The sequence below is a fragment of the Zonotrichia leucophrys genome, chromosome 7 (genome assembly GCF_028769735.1).
Source record: "Zonotrichia leucophrys gambelii isolate GWCS_2022_RI chromosome 7, RI_Zleu_2.0, whole genome shotgun sequence".
NCBI lineage: Eukaryota > Metazoa > Chordata > Aves > Passeriformes > Passerellidae > Zonotrichia > Zonotrichia leucophrys.
This window is the reverse complement of record NC_088177.1, coordinates 27,321,537-27,343,403: the sequence shown is the minus strand read 5'-3', so window position 1 is coordinate 27,343,403 and position 21,867 is coordinate 27,321,537. Positions and strand designations below refer to the sequence as shown.

At 39.2% G+C, this 21,867-nt stretch overlaps 2 protein-coding genes across 5 annotated transcripts in view; both read left to right on the top strand.

The window, feature by feature from the left end:
* Positions 1–7,843, top strand: part of SCN2A (sodium voltage-gated channel alpha subunit 2) — a 73,574-nt gene extending 65,731 nt beyond the window's left edge. For all 4 annotated transcript variants that reach the window (XM_064717631.1, XM_064717629.1, XM_064717632.1 and 1 more), the window contains exons 22-27: positions 475–756; positions 1,301–1,354; positions 2,134–2,271; positions 2,885–2,989; positions 3,155–3,425; positions 4,516–7,843. In XM_064717631.1, coding sequence (XP_064573701.1) covers positions 475–756; positions 1,301–1,354; positions 2,134–2,271; positions 2,885–2,989; positions 3,155–3,425; positions 4,516–5,711 — 2,046 coding nt within the window. In that variant the 3' untranslated portion in view covers positions 5,712–7,843. The remainder of the gene's footprint in view (positions 1–474; positions 757–1,300; positions 1,355–2,133; positions 2,272–2,884; positions 2,990–3,154; positions 3,426–4,515) is intronic.
* A 1,453-nt stretch (positions 7,844–9,296) lies between these two features.
* CSRNP3 (cysteine and serine rich nuclear protein 3) overlaps positions 9,297–21,867 on the top strand; it is a 96,903-nt gene continuing 84,332 nt past the window's right edge. The window contains exon 1 of the mRNA XM_064717634.1: positions 9,297–9,583. The gene's annotated coding sequence lies outside the window, so the exon portion shown is untranslated. The remainder of the gene's footprint in view (positions 9,584–21,867) is intronic.

Here is a 21,867-nt window from a genome sequence, read left to right as displayed (position 1 = left end):
TCATTACTTGGTTTTATTTTTAAAAATCCTCAAAATTAATTTCAATTAGAAATTTGCTTAGAAATAGATTTGGACTTGCTTGGATTTATCCAGTAAACATGTAGTATTAAAAATTTGGTATGTTCGATTCAGTCAGGGATTACAATTATCATGGTTTTGCAGATATACATTAAGTAAATATTCTAAAAAGCACTGATAAATACTTCTTTTTCCTCTTATTTTTTAAAGTTTGTTTTAATGGTTCTTATTTTACCCATTCTTTAAAGCTAACATTCTCTACTATTTGTATTTTTCCTTCTAACTAAGTTTGGCATTTTATCTTTTCTCTGTACTGCTTTTCTGACTTGTTACTCTCAACAATTGAGTTGTAACACAGATATTAGAATTATAATTGCATGTTACATGTGAAGCATTTGTAAGATCATGGTGCCTGTGTTCTTACAGTGTCTCTCTTTGGTTTCATTTGTACTCCAGGTTGTGGTGAATGCCCTGTTAGGAGCAATTCCATCTATTATGAATGTGCTTCTTGTTTGCCTTATATTCTGGCTGATATTTAGTATCATGGGAGTAAATCTGTTTGCTGGAAAGTTTTACTACTGTGTTAACACTACAACTGATGAGAGATTCGATATCAGCCAAATTAACAACTTCAGTCAGTGTGAGGAGCTCATACAAAACAACGAAACTGCCCGCTGGAAGAATGTGAAGGTCAACTTTGACAATGTAGGCCTTGGTTACCTATCTCTGCTCCAAGTGGTAAGTCACCAGTCCTTAATTTCTGTTTATCTTTCTGTATCTCTGTTGTTTACCTGCAACAGTAAAAAGCTTTTTACTTATTTTTTTTAATTTAGAAATTTTGTCACTCAATTCTTGGTTTGAATTATGAAGTGTGAGATAAATCCATGACTGTACAGAAGAAGTAACACAAAGCCTAGAGGATATACTGACTATGAGAAAAAAAATGTAATTCAAACATAATAGACCGTAGCTGCATTGAATCTGTATCAAGTAAACCTCTAATGCTCATGCACAGAAAAATAACTTCTACACCAGATATTATTCATAATAGACATAAGAGTTCTTAATGGATGCTGCCCCTCTATAGTCAGATATTGGAATTGGCTTGCAATTCCTGTTCATGAATAAAACATACAATAGAAAGCAAGAGTGAGCTATTAGGATTTCACTCTGCTGGTTTTCATGAGTACAAAAGACACTTAGTCTTCAGCTCCTAAAAAATGCTTCTGACAAGGCATTTTCCAGGAACAGTATGACCTAAACACCTGTGTTCCGTTTATAGGCTACATTTAAAGGATGGATGGATATCATGTACGCAGCTGTGGATTCTCGTAATGTAAGTGTAGTCCCTTGACTCCATTTGTTTTGATTGTATGAGCTCCAAGATTTGAGAATGTAATTTTAACATCTTTCAGAAATTACAGTAAAAATGAAAGAACAAAGAGTTACTATAATTTTGTAGTTAAAGAAAATGGAAATCATGGGAAAAATACAAGAAATTAGGTAAGCAGAGGAGCAGTCCTACAGTACTCCATTTTCTCTATGGTACATTTGAATCAAAATTCCCCAGTCCTACAACACACCTGTTGCCATGAAATACCTTCTCCTCCTCTCATTATGCATTGAGCCATTCTTTATATTTGGAAACAGAGACTATCACAGAGAGGTTTTTGGGTTTTTTTTGTAATACTGATCTTATTTATAGTTAAGACTTTCATTGTGCTCTGCAAGCTGCCTGACTGCTTTCTTTAGGGCAGAGCGCTTATTTTTAATTAGACCTGTGCATTTTCTTACCCTTTGGCCTGCCCCTTGTTCCCTTGGAGCAAGTTTTCCTCTAGTTCAAAGTAGACAATTGAATAAACTATACTAGTAAAGCTCAATTTCTTTTCTTTTTTTTTCTTTTGTAAGCTGCAGTCACAGCAGGAGGCTTGGTGTGGTATAGTGAAGGTGCAGAGCTATACCTGAAGAAAATATGCTTAGTCTAAACATGGCTTGGATGCCTCTCTTCCACAATCCTGTGCAGTTTCCTAAGTGCCTGCAGCAGTGAAATCTCCACAAGCAAATATTTTGTATTCACTGTTAAACTAATGTGTAGTTTCTATGCCTGTTTTGTAGGTTTTGGATCAGCCCAAGTATGAAGATAACCTGTACATGTATCTTTACTTTGTCATCTTTATCATCTTTGGATCGTTTTTTACCTTGAACCTTTTTATTGGTGTCATCATAGACAATTTCAACCAGCAGAAAAAGAAGATAAGTATTACTTCATTATTATTTTGAAAAGAACATTAAAAAAATCTTGGTCCACTGATGACAACTTTATTAATATTTTTTATAATAAATTAGTTAAAGTGCCACATAGTAAATACATTAAATTATTAAAGCTTATAATTTGGCTTGATGAGGGTTAGATGGACAAATGACAATCTATGACTCTCCATGGTTAGTGAAATACTCAATGTCATCTTTGTAAAGATGTGAATTTGAGACTGAAGGCTTAATTAACTCATAAAAAGGCTAACCACTGAAATAGCCAAATGTAGCTATAAAAACTCTTTGCTATACTACCTTCATGTCACAAAGCTCAGCAGTATAGATTTCTGAACTTTGATAACAAACATTGTATTATCTTTATTTGTACCCTCTTTAGTCTTTGTGTTTTGTCAACACTGCCTGAGAAGGTATCAGTGTCCCAGCTGCTGAACTCAACACTTTCTGTAGCTTAATACTTAATATAAAAGTCATAAAAGACGATTTTTATATCTGTCTTACATTTTCCCACAGATGAGAATATGATCATTAGTATTATTTATAAGAAATCAATAAAGATACATGATTGTAACCAGTTTTTGTCTCTCGGGTTTACTTTGGAGGTCAAGATATTTTCATGACGGAAGAACAGAAGAAATACTACAATGCAATGAAAAAATTGGGTTCAAAGAAACCACAAAAGCCTATACCTCGACCAGCAGTAAGAATGAAACTATTTTCTGTTATTTTTACATCTATTTAAAAATTGGATTTTTTTCTATTATGCCTTAGGCTGAAATAAGCTGTAAGCAAAAAAAAAAAAAAAAAAAAAAAAAGCCTTATTAATCTGAAATACCTTTTTTTTCTTTTTCTTCTGTTATAACAGAACAAATTCCAAGGCATGGTCTTTGATTTTGTAACCAAACAAGCATTTGATATCAGTATCATGATACTTATCTGCCTTAACATGGTTACCATGATGGTAGAAACAGATGATCAAAGTGAAGAAATGGAAAACATTTTATATTGGATTAACCTGGTGTTTATCGTACTTTTCACTGGAGAATTTGTCCTGAAATTGATTTCACTTCGTCATTACTACTTCACTATAGGTTGGAATATTTTTGATTTTGTGGTTGTAATTCTCTCCATAGTAGGTAAGAGCAACTCATTTTTATGAAATGTCTAATTCTGTAAACATGGAAATATTTTTGCCATGTAAAATCTATTTATATTTTTGTTCAACTTTGTCACTAGAAAGTCTTATCCATAACATAATTGAAAAGTATGGTAAGAATTTTTTAGCAAGAGATTTCATACACTCCTACTTTTTTACTGGTTGAAATTGTATCTATATTCTGAAATCAGTAGAGATTCCTACACATGCATGAAAGGCAATTTTGATATAAACTTACAGTGACAGTTGCAGGTGAAAGAGTTCAGTCATCCAAAATCCAAGAGTAAAATCTGTGTGGGACTATTATGAGGGTAGGATGCCTGCACCCCAGACAGCAGGGTAAAACCCCGTGCTTACTTCAGTTTTGTTTGATCCTGAGAGGCTTTGTGTCTGAGACAGAGTGAGCAGAGCTGAAGCAGATGTGGTAACAAATAATGACTACACTAACCTTTGCTTTATCTAGAGCAGCAAACTTGAAAGAACTTGAGTAAAAATTGTGGGTTTTTAAGTACTCCTTAATATGCAAATCAGTTTTGCTATTTTTGTATCAAAAAAGTTATTTTTCTGCTTTGAGGCACATAATACAATGCTCAATTCTTTTATTCTTCCGTGAATCATAACAAACCTTTTCATCAGTTTGTTTATGTTTGGAACTTCTGTGTCATTACTAATAAACCTGTGTTCATGTTATTTTTTGTGTGATTGAGAAGTCACAGTTCTCCCAAAATGCACATATTTTTTTGAATAACCTAACTTGATTACATAGAATTTCAATACTAATGTGCATATGATCTTTCTTCAGATTAACTGAGATTATTTTTTTTACAATTAAACAAAAGGGTATTCCTCTAATCTCAGCATTTGCTAATATACATACACTAGTTATCAGTTTGTCCTAAAAAAGTATACCAAACACAAAGGTTTTGTAAAAAAACTGAATGGCTAATCCCTAAAAATCTGTTTAAGTATCCTACTCTTCCTAAAGTTCTACAATCCTTGTAGAATATATCTTTAGCAGTGGTTTTAAAATGTAATAATACTCTTTACTGATTTAACTTGTTTTTTCCCAGGTATGTTTTTGGCTGAGATGATTGAGAAGTACTTTGTATCTCCCACACTATTCAGAGTCATCCGGCTTGCCAGGATCGGTCGAATCCTGCGCCTCATTAAAGGCGCTAAGGGAATCCGCACTCTGCTTTTTGCTTTGATGATGTCTCTCCCTGCTTTGTTCAACATTGGGCTGCTGCTCTTCCTGGTCATGTTCATCTATGCCATATTTGGCATGTCCAACTTTGCCTACGTCAAGAGGGAAGTTGGGATTGATGACATGTTCAACTTTGAAACGTTTGGCAACAGCATGATCTGCCTGTTCCAGATCACCACGTCCGCTGGCTGGGACGGTTTGCTCGCCCCAATTCTCAACAGTGGGGAGCCGGACTGTGACCCCCATAAAGATCATCCAGGGAGCTCTGTGAAAGGTGACTGTGGCAACCCTTCTGTTGGGATTTTCTTCTTTGTCAGCTACATTATCATATCTTTTCTGGTAGTGGTGAACATGTACATTGCTGTGATTTTGGAGAACTTCAGTGTTGCTACTGAAGAAAGCGCTGAACCCTTGAGCGAGGATGACTTTGAGATGTTCTATGAAGTCTGGGAGAAGTTTGACCCCGATGCAACACAATTCATAGAGTTCAGTAAATTATCAGATTTTGCTGCTTCATTAGATCCACCTCTTCTCATAGCAAAACCCAACAAAGTCCAGCTTATTGCAATGGATCTGCCCATGGTGAGCGGTGACAGAATTCACTGCCTTGACATCTTGTTTGCTTTCACAAAGCGTGTTTTGGGGGAAAGTGGGGAGATGGACGCCCTCAGAATACAGATGGAAGATCGGTTTATGGCAGCCAATCCTTCTAAAGTCTCCTATGAACCAATTACAACCACACTGAAACGAAAGCAGGAGGAGGTGTCTGCTGTCATCATTCAGCGTGCTTACAGACGTCATCTCCTGAGGCAAAAAGTCAAAAAAGTATCATGTATATTTAGTCAGGATAAAGGTAAAGAGGAAGATGATCTGCCCATGAAAGAAGATATGATTATGGATAAACTAAATGAGAACTCCACTCCAGAAAAAACAGATATGACCCCATCCACAACATCCCCACCTTCTTATGACAGTGTAACAAAGCCAGACAAGGATAAATATGAAAAAGACAAGTCAGAAAAAGAAGATAAAGGTAAAGACAGCAGGGAAAGTAAAAAGTAACATAGAACGCTGTTTGTAATAAACTGTTTACAGCCTGAAAAAGTGCGTATTTGTGTCAACAGGACTCCTGTAGGAGGTACATGCCAAACTGTCAGTTTTTACATATATAGATATATATATAATTATATATATATATAAGGTCAGTGCCTATAGCAAGACAGTGACCCCTCGTCATCAAACTGCAACTCTGTAAAACAGGGTAACATCTTGACAGGAGGTTGTTGTTTTTAGTACCAGCTGACACTGCTGAAGAGATGATAAAATGGCCAACCAGACTGTAGGGACCAGTTAAAAAAATAAGGTGCAAACCTATGAATCTCTGTGTTTAACATGAAACACACAGTACAAAAATTGTATCCACTGTTAGCATTTCAACAGTCACATTTGCCATATTTTTACAAAAATCAGTGTTGGTGAACTTATCATTTTTTAATTCACAGGTTGTTTACTATTATATGTGACTATTTTTGTAAATGGGTTTTATGTTGGGGAAGGGGGTATGAGGACCAGGTGTTCTACTCTCGGATTCTCTATAATGTACAAACAGAAGTGATTTGCATGAAGGCATGCTGCACTTGTAGTTCATGCATGGGAAAACATGACGTCGCACAAAGCAGCAGTCTGACTACTTCCATGTTTCAGGGTGGCTCTGTATGTTGAGGTGCTTAAAAACAGTATCCGTATCTCATCCAGACAAATCTTAATGTGCCTGTAAAGTCCCATAGAGTCTACAATAATAGAACAGATGTTTTATTTTTTCATAAGTCATTTAACAGTAGTTGAACAATCTCTGTATAAAAATTTTACCGAGGGACATAGAGTCCACTTCTAAGTATTCTTCTGCGGAAAACAGTTTACCTGACCTTGGGAAATTGAGCTTACCAAAAACCTGCAAAACACAAGGATTATGAAGTTGTTCTGCTTCACCCTGCAGTATCATTTAGCCATCTTCTGCTCTCAGCAAGGTTGACATTGTATGTGTTGATTAAAAAAGTACCCTCTATGTAAATAGTTACTTTATCCCGTGGTGCATGTTTGAGCAAACAAATAATGACATGTGCACAATATTTATTGCATCAAATATGTACCACAGTAAATGTAATTTGCAATCTCTCAACAGCTAATATGAAGTATTCTGTACCATTATAGACAGTTTGGAAGCTATCACTGATGCATGTTTATCTTGCCTTTGCTGCTGTAATTTTACTCCTTCCACTGTTAAGAGTCTAATATGGGAAGCCATAGCTCAGTGGTTAAGTGAAATAAATTGTTCAATTGGTCATCATTCTTTCACGACATCAAGCAATAGTTTGCAGTTATTTAAGAGCTTCTTGCTTTGCATTCTAAAATTTTAAGTGACTACTGTACGGTGCATAGTCAGACTGTACAGGATATGTTGCAAACTGCTTAATCTGTTGAAAACTACATGGATAGAATTTTCTAAGAAAATATAAATACTGTAAAAATACCATTTTATTTTATTTTTCAGCATTTTGTACATAAAATAAGAAATGAGAATTATCTTCAGGTTGATGTTACTGTCACTTTTATTACTTTCTATCCATAGCACTTTTTAATTCAAGAACTTCACAAAATAAGAAACAAAGGAAAGAATGGGGTAGCTTTAGGTTTCTGCTTTTTTATTAGTACTGTATTTTTGCACACATTTTAATGTGAAATAAGTTTCAAACTGAGTCCAAAATGCACTTGCTTCCAAATAGATATAACTTGTAATTGAAATGTGGTGGGGAGGATTTGTTTAAGATTCTAGCACTGCCTGCATCAGAAGTTTCAAGGTAGTATTTTTATTCATGAAATCTTTACCAGTGTTTGTTTACATAGACTATTCTTATTCTTGTTGATTCATGCTGCACTAGAACTGTTCTAAATATAATATGGGATCCACAATGCTTTTTTTTTCCACAGGAATTAAATAGCAAACATGTATAATTGATCACATCAGGACATTTTGTGTTTCTTACACAAGCAAAAATTCGATGTTGACTCCTCCTTTTACAAAAATATTGACTTGTGTGTCGGTGAACTGCATGCAGGAAAATGCTATTACCATAAAGAACAGTAAACCACATTACAGTTGAGCCAAAAGAATAAAGACTTCATTTTTTATTGTATTTAATGGTTTTGTCTGCATTTTTTATTTTCCCACTAAAAACTATTGAATATCAAGAGGTGCTATGAAAGTAAAATATGAATATATATAAGATGCTAGAAATAGGTTTGTGAAAAGTAAAAAAATTGAAGCTGTATGCTTTCTGAAAGATCTTAAACATCATTTGAATTTAAACTCTTGAGGTTATTAATCCTATTCAGGATCCCAGGATAGCATCTAAGAACTCATGATGCTTCAATCCCTTTTTCATATCAGGTGTTCCGAGACACCTAAAAAGCCAGATATTAAATAAAGTCTCTAGCTACCAAGGCTGCAATGTATGTATCATTTCAATTATATTCTACATTTGAAGTGAAGAATTAGCTTTGTGTTATAAAGAAAAAAATATTTATCTCATTATTTTCTAAGTAGAATTTATTATTTTATGATAAGACATGAGAGCCAAATTTTTAGGTAGCAATCATATTTGAGTGCTGTTTCTAAGAACTTTTCTCTGTCTTAAATTTAAAGTAATGCCATGAAGGTTACACTGAACAAATTAAAAGCACAAACTAATAATCATCATAGATGTGCAGATATGCACTCTACATCAGATCCTCTGAAGAGTATTGGGAAGAGCAGATGTAGCCAGGAATCTGTGTGATGTGGAACTGTGAGCTCCGGGTGTGCACCCCAGGAGAAACACAAATGGAGCAGTCGGATGGTGCATGCCTTTTGTCCCTTCTCTCCACAATTTTCAACCACTGATGGTCTGTTGAGGTTGTTCACCCTAGAAATGAGTATTGCAACTCTCAAGTAGTGAGCACTCAGGCTGCAGTGTTTCAGTTACATTTTTCACATCAGCTGTAAAAAACAATTGTGAAGGCAGGGTGTAAGATAGGGAGAGATGAGAGAACCCAAAATCCAAAATGTCCAAAATCCAAAATGTGTAATTAAAGGACACGTTTCACGTTGGTTTGGTTGGTTTTGGGGAGGGAAAGGTATTGAAAAAATAGCAGGTACATAAATAATAAATTTGTCTTAGAATGAAAATAATCAGTATGTATCTGGAGGGGTTTGAGCTTACCAGAAGACGAGCACAAAGTAAGAAATTATTAAATGCCTCAAACAACAAGCGGAACAACAAGCAGCTGTGGTTGTGCTTGGGTACCCCTCCCTTTGTTGTTTGTTTAGTAAACAGCTCTGCAGCAGGACTGGAAACACCTGTGACAGACCCATGGGACACGGGCGATGCCCACGCGTGTCCCGCAGCATCCCGCTCGGGCTGTGCGTGCGGCAGGAGCGCCGGGCCCGAGCAGCGCCCCGGGGAGGGCGGAGCGGGAGCCGCTGGGGTCACCCCGCCCCGGAGCCGGGGCAGCGCCGCTGGCCGCGCTCTCTGCCGGCGATGGAGGGCGGGGGCCCGGCGTCCCTGGCGGCGGCGGCTGCCGGAGCGGGCGCGGGCCCGGCTGGCGAGCCCGGGAGGCGCCCGGCGGCGCTGGGAGCCCGGCGGCTCAGGTGAGGGCCCGCAGGCGCAGTGCGCGTCCGCCGGGCTCAGGCGGCGCGGAGCGCGGCCCGCCCGCTGCCAGCGCAGGGGCTGGGAGATCCGGGTGAGGAGGGAGGAGAGCAAACCCCGCTGGCATCTGCGCTTGGAGTCACCCAGAGACAGCCGCTGTCCCCAGAGCGGAGGCGATCTGGATCCTCGCCTGTAAGAGCGCCTGTCTGTCCTGGCGTTTGGCACACCTGACGCGGAAAGGGATGCGAGGTGAGGTGAGGTGGCCTGCGGCTACCTTGGGTTAGGGCTCCTGGGGTTCTGGCCGTCCCTCGGCGCTGCCGCTGGCCCAGCACGTCCATACCCAGCCGCGGCCCTCGGCCCGGAGCCCCTCGGGGTGTGTGAGTGTGTGTGTGTGTGTGTATGTGCATGAGTGTGTGAGAGTGAGAGAGAGAGTGTGTGTGTCTGTGTGTGTGTGTGTGTGAGTGAGAGAGTGTGTCTGTGTGTGTGTGAGTGTGTCTGTGTGTGTGTGTGTGTGTGCGTGCGTGTCTGCCCCGCCGGGCTCGCTGGGCCGGGGGTGCCGGGCCGGGCCTGGCCTCGCTGCACGGAGCGCACGGACCGGGCTGCGCTGGCCCCCCTGGCCCCGGCACAGCGGAATAAATGGGAAACGTCTCAGGGGATTGATTTCTGTGTAGTCTGTGGTTCTGGATAGATCTGTGGTGCTGCAAGACTGTGCTTGTCGTGTGTGAGAAACTGTGTTCTATATCCACTCAGCACAGCAAACTCGGGAGCGATGCTATACCTCCAGTTCGTTCTTTGTCTAAAACATCTTCTGCTCTCAGTAGACAGGAAAACAAACAGTTGTGAGAAGCTAGTAGAGCTTAATAATGAACAGCTCGCTGCAGGCTGCAAAACATGCTCAGTTTCCCATGTTCATTCACACGTAACGGGGAACTGTACGCACCATATATTGCAGTGCTCTGAACGAGGATGTTTTGCTGGGGAAAGTCTGCTGCAAAAGATTTCCCATCCACATTAGTCACCCTTACTTTATCAGTGGGCAAATTGGAGAATGGATTTTTGCATAGTGTGTGTAGAAAAAACAAAGCTCCAAGGGATTTGTAAATTTCAGTATATTTACCCTACGTAAATGAACACCCAGGGACATAAGTGCTGGAGTGACATACCTTCGGGTGATTCCAGAATCACAACTTATGTGCTTTTTAGTCTTGTCAGAACAAGGCAGGCTAAAGAAATCTCTAAAAGAGAGGTTTTAAATATTGACTACAAGGAAAGGTCTGCTCTGCTCTTTTTGTATGCCTGGTCTTCTCTGTGGCTATTGTTTCAAGATGTTATTTTCATGTTTATTATTTGAAGAGTAGTTCAGGTTAACTCAGCAACATCCCTCACTAGTCACTAAAATTGTCATCATAATTTGTTTTAGACCATGCAGTTAAGTGCAGCAAAATGAGAAAATGTGGATAGTTTGTGACTAAGCATGCTTTATTTTAAAGTGTTCTTACACTTCATAAAGCTTTTTAGGTTTACTTAGCTTTTACTATGAAATAAAGAGAGCTTTCTGCAGTATGTGGTAGAATTTTGGTTGAACCTTGGGAAATCTGTTTGTATTTTGAGTTAGGTAGTATATATGGAATCTAAAGCACCTGAATGTGGACTGGTTTCTTCACTCTGTGGGGACCCTTACTTGTGTAAAAGTCCAAAAAGTGTTTGCAGCATGCACTGTTACCCAGCTATGAATTTATAGTCTTGTGTCTAGTGTTTAGATTTTTGTCTTTGTGAGGTTGTTCTAATGACAATTTAAAATTATTTCCTGCCTCTGTGATTGCATTGCAATGGCTGTGGAGGGAATAAGCAATAAGCAACTGCAGGAGGTTGTAATGTGTGTTACAACACACATTCACTATTGTAAATTGTTGTATTTTGGAAACAAATGGCCTTGTAGAGACGCTACAGATCGGCAGACAGCCTTGTTTGGCACTTGTCACACTGGTAGCACAGCTTGCTTTAAGCACAGACAGATGTTACTGCACGGATGTACTACATCAGTCTGTTTGCTCACAGTGAAGGGGGGGAATGGGGCTGAGCTGGGGGTTGCTTTACTTTCTATGGGGGAATCTCCTACAGGTGGTTGATGGTAACTGATGGTTTTGGTTTAACCCCAGCTGGCAGCTAAATGCTGCACAGCTGTTCACTCACTCCAGCAGCAGGATGGGGGAGACAATCAGAAGGTTAAAAGTGAGGAAACTTGTGGGTTGAGGTAAAGGCAGTTCAGTGGGTAAAGGGAAAGCTGTGCACACAAACAAGGCCAAACAAGGCATCCATTCCAGCAGCTCCCATGGGCAGGCCGGTGCTCAGCCACATCCAGGACAGCCAGGGCTGCAGCACACGTAAAGGGGACTTGGGAAACGAGCACTGTCACTGCAAACACCTCCCCTTCCCCCTTCTTCCCCAGGTTTGTGTGCTGAGCATGACATCCTATGGTGTGGGATGTCCCTGTGGTCAGCTGGGTCGTGGCTGTGCCCCCTCCCAGCTCCTCGTGCACCCCATTCTCCTCCCTGCTGGGGCTGTGTGAGCTGCAGGAAGGGCTTTGACTGTGTGTGAGCACTGCTCAGCCATGACAAAATCATCCTGGAATTACCAACGCTGTGTCCAGCACAAATCCAAAACACAGCACCATACCAGCTGCTATGAAGAAATTTAACTCTCTCCAAGCCAAGCCCAGCACATTAATTTAGAGAAATGTTGAGCCAGAGAATAAGAAGGCCCCAAGCAACTCACTTGATGAGCCATTGGAAAGGTCTTACAGTTGTTCATGTACTCTACGTTAGACCCACAGGAGAAATACAGACAAGGTATTCTCAAGAGATCAAAACAGCAAAAAGAACTTTATTGGCAACTTTAGAAAATCAAATAAACTTTGAAAAGGGTTTAATGCAGCATTCAATCAACATAAAACATTTCTCGAAGCATTAACTTGGCCCATTCAACTTAGGAAACTGTAAACCAATTCAGTTCTAAGTTCTTAAAAATTCCAAGAAGAAGGAATTAGAAGAAGAAAGGAAGGCAGAAAAGATTCAGAAAAGGACACATATCAGTACCAACTCCTGGACTCCTGTGGTACTGAGATAATATTAGGTACTGGTTGCATTAAATCCTGTGGGCCCTTCTCCCAGGTGGGCCTTGTGGTCATTTGGCCCCTTAGGAGCTGGGTTAGGAGCCCCAGAGTGGGGTGTGGGGCATTGCTTCCCCTGGGCTGGGTACAGCAGGCTCCAGGGCAAGGCCTGAGCTGCCCTGCCCCTCACTCCTGCACTCCAGAGGGTCTCTGGACATCAGTCTCTTCATCCCTCACAGGTATCTCTGGCAGTGAACACATCTGCCTAAGGTGTGTATGAGTATGATAGAAATAGAACATTTGTGTTACTGGAAAAAGAATTCATCAAATAGATGCAATGTTAAGTGAAGGACTGATACATGCATGTAAAATAATCTAGAAGATTTAATATTTTTATTTTTTGCTGTTTCTAGTACGCATCATTGTAATGTATTACTCTCTTATCCCACAACCCATTTAAGGAAGCATATATTTTTGCTAATTCTAAAAACTTGTCAAATGAATAATGCCACACTATTCTGAAAGTAAAATTTTATCTTTTAGAGGTTTTCTCACTGAACTGGTTCACTTTGTTGTAGATTGCTTGACTTCTTGAGTCCAGTTTAAATACTTTTGCAGACATTAATAAAGATGCAGGTATCACTGCTCTCCCTCTCCTTCATCCTGTTTGCTCTATGGCTTTGACAGGTAAAAAAGTGAAGCCTGTTGCATTTCCCAGGCAGTGCCCTCTCCATTGGGAATGCCTTCCATTACTCTCAATAGCCTCAGTTACTTGATGATTAGTCCAAGCATTTGGCAAGACCTGCACAGTTCTGTGCCAGGCTGTGCAGGCTAGGTCAAAAAGGAGAGTGGGCATGGCCAAAATGGAGATAGCTGCTCTTATCTGCCCTCCAGGGAGGGGGGTGAAGTGAAGGTAATCCAAACTAATTGGTTTCAGTGATAATACATTCTGTATAATGTGCTGTCTGATAAGCAAGTGTTGTTAGAACAGATAAAAAAGAATGTATTTCCTAATTAATGGTTCTGCAAAGCAACTGGAGCCATGAGGCAGTCTGCAGATAAGACTTGTACCTAGTTCCCTAGGATTCTTTTTTAATTAGTCATAATGTGATGCTTAAGTAGTTACAATGTTAAAAGGTATTCTAAACATATCCGAGACTGCTTTGGCATATAAAAGCAGCTTTGCAGGTAACTGTTTTGCAAAACTGTTTTCTTCAGGGTTCTCCCCAACTTCATTGATGTGTCACAAATCAGCATATGTGACCTAAGGGTCACATCATTTCAGCACAGTCCTTATCATGTGGTGTTCTCAGGACGTTTTTATCATACACATATTTGACAGGAAAATAAGTCTAGTGTCTCGATAAGATTATAATGGGGTACTGAAAGGGTTATGTTTGAAAGTATGAGTTCCATGTTATTACATGGATCCTTTGATCAGCCTGTTGGGTTTTTTTATTCACACTTCTGCAAACTGTTTGTGTTCAAGTGGGAACTGCATGACTCTGGGTTTGACACTGCTTTTTCACTTTGCTTTGAAGTGCCAACAGCCTTCTCAAAAGGCATGATGTTCTATTTTAGTAATCAAGCACTGATTTTTCTTACCTGGTGAGAACAGATACAAAGGGCAAATTGCATGTATACCCTTGAAATATTGGTTTATATAATTGCATTAGAAGTCTTCCTTTATATAGTTTCTTATGCAGTATTTTTTTGTGTTTTAGTCTTTTGTCTCTTCTGTTTCTGAGATCTGTTTGTCTCTCTACATAAAGTACAGTAATGTAAATCACTAATGTACACTTTGTACCAAATATATCTGCAAAGGACACATATGGAAGTAGGTATTTTTGTGCTGGATGTAGTAGATATGAAATACAAAATTACCTCATTTTATATAAGCAATGTCTGTATTTTAGTGAAAATTTGCAATATATTTGTGGAAGGAGGATTTGGAAGAAAGATTTGAGGCAGCATTTTGTTTTCAGGTTGAAAATACTCAAGCATTTTTTATACAAAACCCTGAACTGTTGGTCATTTCACAGTAGACTTGTTTCTGTTATAGGCTTGCTATGTCACAACTGGCTTCTTTTGCAGTTCCCATGGCAACAAGGATTTTTGAGCTGCCAAGCAGGATACTGCTTTGAGGGAGTATAAATATTCTTTATTACAAAGAAATTTTGATCACTGAAAGCTGATCAGGCACTCTGCTGTTCCCCCTCAGGTTCCTCCCCAGTCATCTGTGTTTTGCCCATATGTTTACACCTAAATGTGAATTCTTATTTGACAAGAATACCTGTTCTAATTTTTAACATGGTATAAGAAATTATTAAAAAATTGTCAAGCCTTGCTGTGGTGATAGCATAGAAAAAGATGTTGTCTTCCAGATACAGTCTCAACAAGCAGGAGAGCACTCTATATACCTAAAAATTTGTATGTTTATATATTTGTGAACCTTGTATATGCTTATAAAAACTATTGAGAGTTTAGTTGCTTAGAATTTGCCCTGCTTCTGCTGATGTTTACTTTGGCTTGAACTTGTTTCCAAGATAAGATATTCATAAAATATTTACTTCTTTAAGAGATTTACAGTGTACTTTTTAAATGAAGGATCTCAAAATACTGCACCCAATTCACAAACTAAAATTTATTAACAGTGGCAGTAATTTTGTGTGTTTTTCAGTGTCTGTCCCTCACCATCTCAGATGGGCAAAAGTGACATGTGGTGTTTGGGGTGTATCCTGAACCAAATAGCTACAGGATAAGCCTTGACTGAGTGACTCTGCTTGGGTCATTTTTCCAAAGTTAGATAGGTTTTCTGTGTTGTTGTTTTTCCTTCTGAGCACTCATTCCAAAATAAGAAGCCGGTTATTCAGATTTGTCAAGTTCCTGCCATAACCCCAAGTTTAGTATGGGTTGTTTTGTTTTGTAACTGGTAAAAAGGAAATGGGAATTACAAAGTTGCTGAAATAATCAGCTCAGGTAAAGTAGATAATTTAATGTTGTAAAAGCCTCTGAATAGTACATCTAAGAAATTTATCCTCATAATATGTGGTAATTTAGAGATGCATTAAAAACAAATTTGGAAAGTAAAGGTAGTTGCCAGTGGCCTGCTGGTCTTCATGGTTTGGGCTGGGAGAACTGTTTCCCCCTGCCACTATCACCACACACAAATGTGGATTATTATGGAATCATGAAAAGGAAAAAGGACCACTGTGGCCTCTGCAACTGGAGCTACTCATTCAAAGACAAGCAGTTCTGCTGGAAAAGGATCATACAGGAAGGAGCAACCTACTATTTAGTGATAACTTCATCCAAATATCCATTTGTTAAGGACTTTTCACTACAGCTATCACCTGTGTCGGTTATAGCTGTAACAAAATAACTTGCATATACAGGAGAGAAATTGAGCCTAGCACCCAGAGCCAAGCATGAATACCCTGGATTCACATAATTTTGTTTTCAAGTGAAGCTAGAAGTTCTGGAATTACTGACTTTGTTATTTTCTTCCAACTAACTTCCATTAAAGTCAATTCAGAGCTAATATTGGAAAAATGCTTACGGGCTGCAGAGGTATACAATTCATAATATGTGATTCTGGAACATTCTGTTTGGAAATTCAAGAAACTCATGCTGTGAAAACTGGAATTTGGAGCATGGGTCTGAAAAGATTTAGGGAGGTGGATAGCATCTGGCAGTGTATTGCATTGCCCCTCCTCCCCTGCCTTCCAACACAACCTCAACTCACTTGTAAGAAAGAGCTTGAAGGCTTATTTTGGAATTTGTTTTCTGGCTTTGCTTGTAATACTAGGCAGTGCAGTTTTTCACTGAATAATTTGTCCAGCGCTCCCTAAGAATTCGAGAGGAGAGATAATTGCTACCTTGGGTTTTAGGCTGAAGAAATGCAAAAAGTTTGGGAAAAGGGATCCCTTAAATGCAATTAAAGAGTAAGAATGTCAGGAACTCTGTTGTTTGTGGTGAGGATGTGAGGCTGGTGATTGTGCGTGGAGCCCGATGAATGGATTGAACAGCTAGCTTGTGCATCTCTGCTGAGACACATTAGGAGTGACAATGTGATGACATAATCACTGACCCCAGATTGTTCCCGGCTATAAATCCTCTGGTTGCAGTCTCCACTGTTTCTCTGCATGTGCCGTTCACGTTTAAGGGCTTTTCAGATCATCTCCAGCACCATCTGCTGCATAATGGAAAGAAAACAATTGTGCTGTGTGTGGAGCCAGCTGACTCCCTGAGTGGATTTGGGGGGTTGCAGAATCCATCTCGTCTGGAGGAACTTGTCTGTCTGCTCGTTCCCACTGCCGTGCTGAGCACTTGTCACTAGGCTGCCATTACGCATGAAAAATAGAACAAAGTCGGGACTCGTTTACAGGGACATACAGGCTTTTGAGCTGCTCAGATGCTCTGTGTGCCTCCTCATGCTCGGAATAACACACGGCCTGGTGTGCCCCCCGTCAGAACTGGGGACACGCTGTGTTTGAAGCACCTTGTGAGGATGAGTGTGCTGGTAACACTTGTGGTGCAGGGCAGGGAGGAGACGAGCACAGGATTCCTTGGCTGCAAGCATTCACTAGGTGTCAGTGCGTGACTGCCGCCAAATGATGCTCTTGCCGAGTTCTTTGATTGTGGTACCTCCCTTAGGAAGAGGGATTTTAAAGAAAATTCACACTTTTGTTTGTGGAATGCAGTGTGGGTTACATTTAAGGATAACTAATGAAGAAAAGTAATTCTTTTTTGTTAGGAGCAGTTTAGTCTTGTTTTTAGAAACAGTCTGATAAAAATGCTGATATTAAAATAAAATTACTGCCATGTTTTGTGCTTAATGAAGATAATTTAAAGACTTAGAGTAGCTCCTGAACTGATCACTATCAGGATTTCTTGTCAGCATCTGATATATTGCTGATGAAACACTCTACTTATACTGTTGCTGATCCTGGGTGTGAGTAAAATTCCTATTAAGATGTAAAAAAATTGTAGTTTTTATAGTGATATATTATCTGTAAAATGAATACATTCAATTGTTATCAAAAGTATTAAAGATCAAGTCTGTAAATGTCAATCAGAGAGGAGGAAAGCCCCATGAATATAGCTAAAATTGCCTGGTTTTCTGTTCTCTTATCATATTGTATCCCTAGAGTGAAATATAGTGTTTATTAGAATATCTTGAATTGCTTGCATCTCACTATTAGATTTTTAAAAAAAGGTGGGCTAAAAAAATGATTGAAAATCCACTTTTAAAACAGATTTAAATTCATATTTAATTTAGTTTTAGTAATAAATGGTTAGGGAACTCATCTTTTCAATCTCTGTAGAGTGATCAGCTTTCATCTAAAAGTTTAAATTGTTCCAAAATAGATATTTTTTGTGTTGGTTGTGAAAGTGCTTGGTGAGAACTGCACATTAGTAGGTGAAAATAGCAAAAAGAGTCATTCATGTGATACATGAAAATATTTGAAATGGCTTTCCTGTACCTTCCAGCTTATATGGAACTTTTCCTATTATATTTTAATCCATAACATTGAGCGGATGATACCCTTTACCCTTTTATACCTAATCTATTTACAGGCGAGGGCTTTTGTAGAACTGTTGCAGGTTACCCCTGGGGAAGTGCCAATGGTCGTGCTGACAGATAAGAGAAGTTGGCTTGGTTACAAAGACAAGGTTTTGACCTGTGCTGTACACTGTCTTTCTACATATTCAGTAGGTAGCAGAGATACTGAAGGCATTGTCTGATGGCCAACCTTCAGTATTTTCCCAATTTGATGTGGCTGTAAAAGCTGTACTTGATAGCTGTACTATCTTTGATGCCATCTTTGTTTCATCATGCCACCTATCTGTGAGACAAGAACCATCTGATCATCAAGGGCTGGTTTCTTCTGCCCCAGAGTCCCTCCAGTTACATTAAACACTGCATCTCTCATCATGGGACACAGCTATCTGACTGGACAGATTTTTCAGACAATTTTTGATTGATTTTGTAAGAGATCTTTAAGGGATACTGTAGAAAGACTGTGGAGACCATTGTCTGCACCTCTCCCTTAGAGACACACTGAATATAAACACTTGTTCTAAATAAAGGAGAGCTTAAATGACTTCTCATTGCATATGACTTTCTGATTTTGTGTCTGAACACTGAAGGAAGCCTGTTCTCCAGCTTCTATCACTCATTACTTCACCAAAAATCATGTATTCACAATGATGCAAAATAAAGCAGACTCTGTCACTGCTTTGAAAAGCCTTCCTAGCCTAAGGCTTAACAGTTTGTGTAAGAAGTGAGGCTTTTTGGTTTTGATGACAACTTTGGGATTCTTCCAGAAGCTGATCTGTCTGAAAAGAGCTCTCTCTGCCCAGTGACAATGTTTTTTGTCTTTCCTTGTTTGACATGTCTTGAGAAAACTGTTTAAATTAGCTCCTGGTTGTTGCTTTTGACTACCCTGTTATTCACTGCCAACCCTGACCTTCTGTTGGTATGGCTCCTTCAAAGTTTGTGATTCTGCTAAGCGTTTTCTTGCAGGCTGCTGCTGCACTGAAGGTGATTAAAAAGGCATTTGCAAGTCAGGAAATCCATTTGTCGTCTCTCTGCAGCTACAACCTTTAAAGTAATGCTTACCCTGTTTTTAACATAGCCACGAGAACTTGTGTCATCCAGCATTTCACTGGGGCTTCCACCCTGCTGAAATGGGGGCACTGCAGGAATTCTGAGCTTTAGAGTACAGTCAGCTGTGTGCAGTGGAAATCCAAAGCACTGATCTCTTTTCTATGGGTGAACTCTTAATGTGATTGGATTTTCTCTTCTACCAGTGATAGCCATGTACTGGTTTATTGGAGTTGAGAGCAGTTCCTAAGAAAATGAGAGACTTGGATACTGTTTTTTCTTGGCTGGAAGTATTGAAATTGACACCTGAATCTTTCAGAGATATAAGGTAATGAACAAGCTATAAAATAATGTTGGGAGGATAGTGCTAAGCAAAGGGCTGCCATTTCTCTTGGCTGATATTGGATGAAATGGGGCATAACACTCTAATGCTGGGCCACTCACTTGTGTGTAGGGATCATTTGGCTTTCTTGTTCACAAGATTGATTTGGAAATAGGAGCTAGACTCTTGTTCCCTGCCAAGTGAGTGTTCTCTTCTCGAATGTTTTTGCAGATCTGTATGTGAAGACACAGGTCGATTTTTGCAGAACACTGCTTTCTTTGGTGCAGCTGAAGTTCCTGTGACTTGAGGAGTGAGGGCATTTTAATTTATCAGCAAAATTATGTGCGTTTTGAATTCTGTCTTAGCTGTGGTGGAGTAAAAAGTTAAATAATGACCTTTCATTTTACAAGGAGACAAATTAGGCACACTCTGAATTTCTGAAAAAGCAACTGATCTTTCACATAATTTTCCCCTCCTTTTTTTTTAACAGCTCTGCCATTTACAAGCTTTAAATTTGCTTACTATTAATTCAGTAGCTTAACTTAATGCCCTACTCATCATCTTTTGTGATTAAAGATCTTTAGTCTTTATGTGATGCATAACTTCTTATTTTTGTTTCCTGTACAATGGTGATTTTTCTTTATGTTATTACAAACAAACAGGCATGAGAATGGCCCCAAGGAAATGGTTGTATTGAAAGGCTGGGAGTACTGGTTAGTCACATGTCCTTCTGAACTGGACATGATTTCCTTGGATGCTCTTTCCTTGTCTGTTTTGGTGAGCTGTGCATCAGCAGTACTGGGGAAAAACACTGAGTACTATCAACAGCAACAGGGCATGGCCTTTCCTAAAAATATACATGGGGTAAAGGAGGAGCTCCTTCAGTGACTTCTGGAATTAAATTTTGTGTATTAAAAATGTAGTACTTTTGTTGGTAGAAATGTAAAACACCGTTAATTTTTTACATCAGAAATGGTTATGAAAAAAAACCTGGTTTGTCTGTATGAAGTACTTGAGGACCTGATCCACCGTTTGATACCTCTTTTGATCACTGGTTGGCACATGGATACATGTAGCATACTGCACAAAATCCAATATCTAATACAGGAAAAATGTGATTTTAGATATTGGTGTAGCCTTGTGACCTCTCTGGTCATCTGTGTGAGCTGACTGTGGGCAGCCCCACAATCCCCAATAAAAGTAAAATGCTAAGGGCTGCTTTTAGTGACCAATATGAAGGAATATGAGCAGTAGGTGAGGCTGAAGATAGGGTAGCTGTAGACTCATGAATGAAGCTGGGCAGGGGAGAGAGAGCTGAAACTTGCTAGGAAAAACCAAATTAGGAGGATTAGGACACTATGCATGTGGTTGAAACCAGGATGATAATGCTCAGGGCAAAATTTATCTCAATCTTGTTGTTTTTTTATTTTTACTCTTGAAAAAATTGAGAGATGCCCACAGTTGGGGTAAGCATCAAATGTTTGGAGGAAATGTATTTAGATATTATCCCTGTTCTTAATGTTTTTCCACACCTCCTGTTTGATTCTAAACTAATTGTGGTATAGCTGCTTAAGCTTACAATATTTGGCTTCGTGCATTTATGTTTCTGTATGTTTTATTAACCTTAAAGGCTTCATCAAGTCAGTGCATTAGTAGAGGAGGAGGAATATAAATAAAAGAAGAAACTCTTGCCTGCAAATAAGCAGAAAAAGACCCCTTATAAATCTTTCAGGTACTCAGCTGTGTTGACTAAGTAAAATCTCATAAGGTGCCTGTGTCATAGCAGTGAAAAGCGGCGTTCCTCCCTGACCTAGCTGTCAGTCTGTCTGTGTTCCTTTCAAAAGGTAGTACGTCCTCCTTTCCCTTACTGTGCTCTGCCACCGTCACTGGGGCAGATATGGCTAAAAGCCAAGGATTTTTGTTTATCACTAATAAAAACTGGGTTGTTAAACTTTTCAGGTTTGTTTCATTTTGCCTTTCAGTCATGAAGTGTAGATTATGGTTCAAGAGGAGCTTGTTTTTGAAGTCTGATGTTTTAGGCTTTTGTATTGTTATTTAGTTATGAGAAGTCAAATCTGGGTTTTAGGAAGCGCTTACCTGACTTAGTTGGTTTGCAAATAAACAAAATTGGAAATAATTTCCATGGTAGAAAGCCGCTTTATAAGATAGTGACAGATGAGTTAATGGAAATCCAAATGTACTCTGGTGCAAAAGTTCCTTGCTTACCTTTTGTCTCTTTTTGTGCCATTTGTTATATGACTTCTGCTTTGACTGAAGGCAGATGACTATACTTTTGAGCTGATTGAAGGAGTATAGACTGAATGTTGGTAAGTGGGTGGGAGTCTGAGAAACTTGAAATTTATGTAACTTGCATTCTAAGAGGTTTAAATTAGTCTGCCTTGAATATGTTTTTCAGTTTTGCCTGAGATTTGTTCTCACCTGGCACTATTTTCATGGAGGTTTCTGTGGTGTAGGTTTTCTTAGGGTTTTTT